The sequence below is a fragment of the Pediculus humanus genome, genomic scaffold (assembly GCF_000006295.1).
Source record: "Pediculus humanus corporis 1103172107770 genomic scaffold, whole genome shotgun sequence".
Lineage (NCBI taxonomy): Eukaryota > Metazoa > Arthropoda > Insecta > Psocodea > Pediculidae > Pediculus > Pediculus humanus.
In genome coordinates this window covers 97602-100149 of record NW_002987368.1, presented here as the reverse complement: position 1 = coordinate 100149, position 2548 = coordinate 97602, and the positions used below count along the sequence as shown (strand labels likewise).

Below are 2548 nucleotides of genomic sequence, written 5' to 3'. Positions count from 1 at the left end.
ATAATAATAATAAAAAAGCCAACGGCCATAGCGTGCTGGTCACACCGGTTCCCGTACGATCACCGAAGTTAAGCAGCATCGGGCGTGGTGCAAACTTGGATGGGTGACCGTTTGAGAACGCCACGTGCTGTTGGCTTAAAAGAGCAAAAAAAAAATGAGAACAAGACAAAGTAAGAACCAAAAAACAAATCTTGTTCTACTGTCGACCTGAGGCAGCTCGACGAGAACGTGAATTTCACTGCTTCTGACCCTGGCCACTCCAAAGATGTTAGTCACCGGAGCCCAGTTCAGGAGACAAATCGTTCCCATCGAAAAAGACGGACTCAGGAAGACCTTCAAGAATTGATGTGGTGCTATCTTATAATAAGTGGCACCACCGAAATTCGAGTATTTGTCCCTAAGGAATCGGGTAGAAACCTCGGATAAATACTTAAAAACTCCGACAAGTAGCCTTGTCGTGTTTAATGGTGGATAATAATAATAATAATAATAATAATAATAATAATAAATATTATAATAAATATAATAATAAATTTTTCGAATTATTTTTACGTTAATAAAAAAATATAAAAAAAAATTTTCGTTGAATTTTTATTATTATTAATAAAAATCGTGTCAGAAGAAAATATGCGAGAGAATGTGTGTATGTGTGTGTGCGAGAGAGAGAGAGAGATAGAGAAAATTCAATTCGTAATAATTTTTCCGGTTAAATTAAAATTTGACTAATATTTCGATTATGATTAAAAAAAATATAAAAAGACATATAAAAAGAATGTTGTTCTCAATAGATTTTTATCGCCCGTTAATTTTTTTTTATTTTAAAGAATCGTCTTATCATTATTATTATTATCAATACTCATTAATCATTGTTTCATAAACAAAAAAAAAATTAAATTTTTTAAAACGAAAGTTATTATTTATTATTATCAATATGTTTTCATAACAAAACATGATAATCGTAACAATTAAATCGTAAATGGGGGGAAAATAAAAAAAAATTTTCCAAAGAAAAAATTTCCGGGATTTTTCGAGAAAAAGAAAATTAAATTATCTTTTCATAAAAACAATTCATTCCCGTTTGTTTTCAACCGATAATTTATTGTTTAAACGGTCGATTTGGTTCGAATTAAGAAAAAAAGGTTTAAAAAGGGATGAGGGGATGAAAAAAAGGAAAATTACTAATTAAAAGTTGGCACTTAAAAAAGAGAAAATTTAAAAAAAAAAAAATCAAAATTATCATCATTATTTTTTGTTTGTTTTCAGGGAGACGGAGAAGAAAATATGGTGGATTCGAGTTACGATGAAATGACGACGACGGAAGGAAATTGTAACGAAAATTTAGAAAGAAATTTACTCGCACTTAGATACCCGTTTGCGTTTGTTTTGAGAGTTAGAGTCGGACAAATCGTTTGCGGAATTTGTACTCTCGTTATGGGCGCTGTTGCTTTCATTGATGAAAAAACAGAAATTAATATGGGAGTCGGTGTAATGGCTGGAGCCTCCATGATTATTGCTGCCGGTTCGTTTGTTTGTTTAAATTAATAAACGTTTAGTAAAACGATTATAATTGTACAAAAGTTTAAATTAAAGTTATTAAAATTTTTTCGTTTTTCTTTTAACTTGTTAAACTTTTTTCCAGTTTTTCTTTTTAAACTTTTTTTTAAAAAATTTTTTTTCTACAGCCAACAGCATTTATTATTCACGCGGATTTGACGGTTATCAACCGGCAACAGTCAAAACTGGAAGATTAGCAAAATTTAGATTTTTAGGTTCGACATTAAGAATAATGATACTTAATGGTATTTTATGGGCTGTTGCTTCCATATTAGAATTTGTACTCGTCGTTTGTTGCATACGAACGATGTATCTCGGCAAGTATTATTATTATTATTATCAATGTTAAGAATAATTTTTTTTTTTTCTCCAACTCGCGATGAACTCTTTGACAAACAAACAAACAAAACAATAACAAACAAATAAATAAATAAATATCGTTAAGATCAATTATTTGTGGCATCCATTTTTTTGTCACGTGAGTAATAACGAAAACAATAATTACGTTGAAATTCAATTGAATTAAATTGAGTATTATTATTATTATTTATTTTTTTATTGTTCCATATTGTTTGTAGTAGTTTCTAAAAAAAAAATTTTCCAATGATGAGCTTTCGCTACAATTATTATTATTATTATTATCGATGAAAGTCGCCGACAACGTAAATGTCGGGTCGAATAGTAAACAAAAAACGAAATTTTGTCATTATTAAATTTACGCTTTCGAATGTTTGATCGTTGCGAAAAAAAAAATTTGGGGGCGGGGCGAGGGGGGTTAAATTTGAAAAGTTTTAGCACGAAGTAAAAAAAAAAAAAAAGGGAAAAAAAGTTTTGGAGAAAAAAAAAAATTACGTGGAAAATTTTAATTTAATTAATTTTTTTTTTGTTGTTGTTGTTGTTCGGTCAGCGTGACTGACACAAAATAATAATAACGTAAAATTTTTTCTTTTCTTTTTTTTTGGGGGGGGGGAGGGAGTGAGGGAAAGGAATTATT

The 2548-nt window shown here is 29.7% G+C and overlaps 1 protein-coding gene across 1 annotated transcript; it reads left to right on the top strand.

Annotated features, from left to right (window-relative positions):
• Positions 1-1281: 1281 nt before the first annotated feature.
• Phum_PHUM356080 (uncharacterized protein) lies at positions 1282-2080 on the top strand (the record flags this gene model as incomplete). The annotated part of the gene is made up of 3 exons (XM_002427911.1): positions 1282-1519; positions 1683-1843; positions 2000-2080. The coding sequence occupies 3 exons, from the start codon at positions 1282-1284 to the stop codon at positions 2078-2080; spliced, it is 480 nt and encodes a 159-aa protein (XP_002427956.1).
• Positions 2081-2548: the final 468 nt, after the last annotated feature.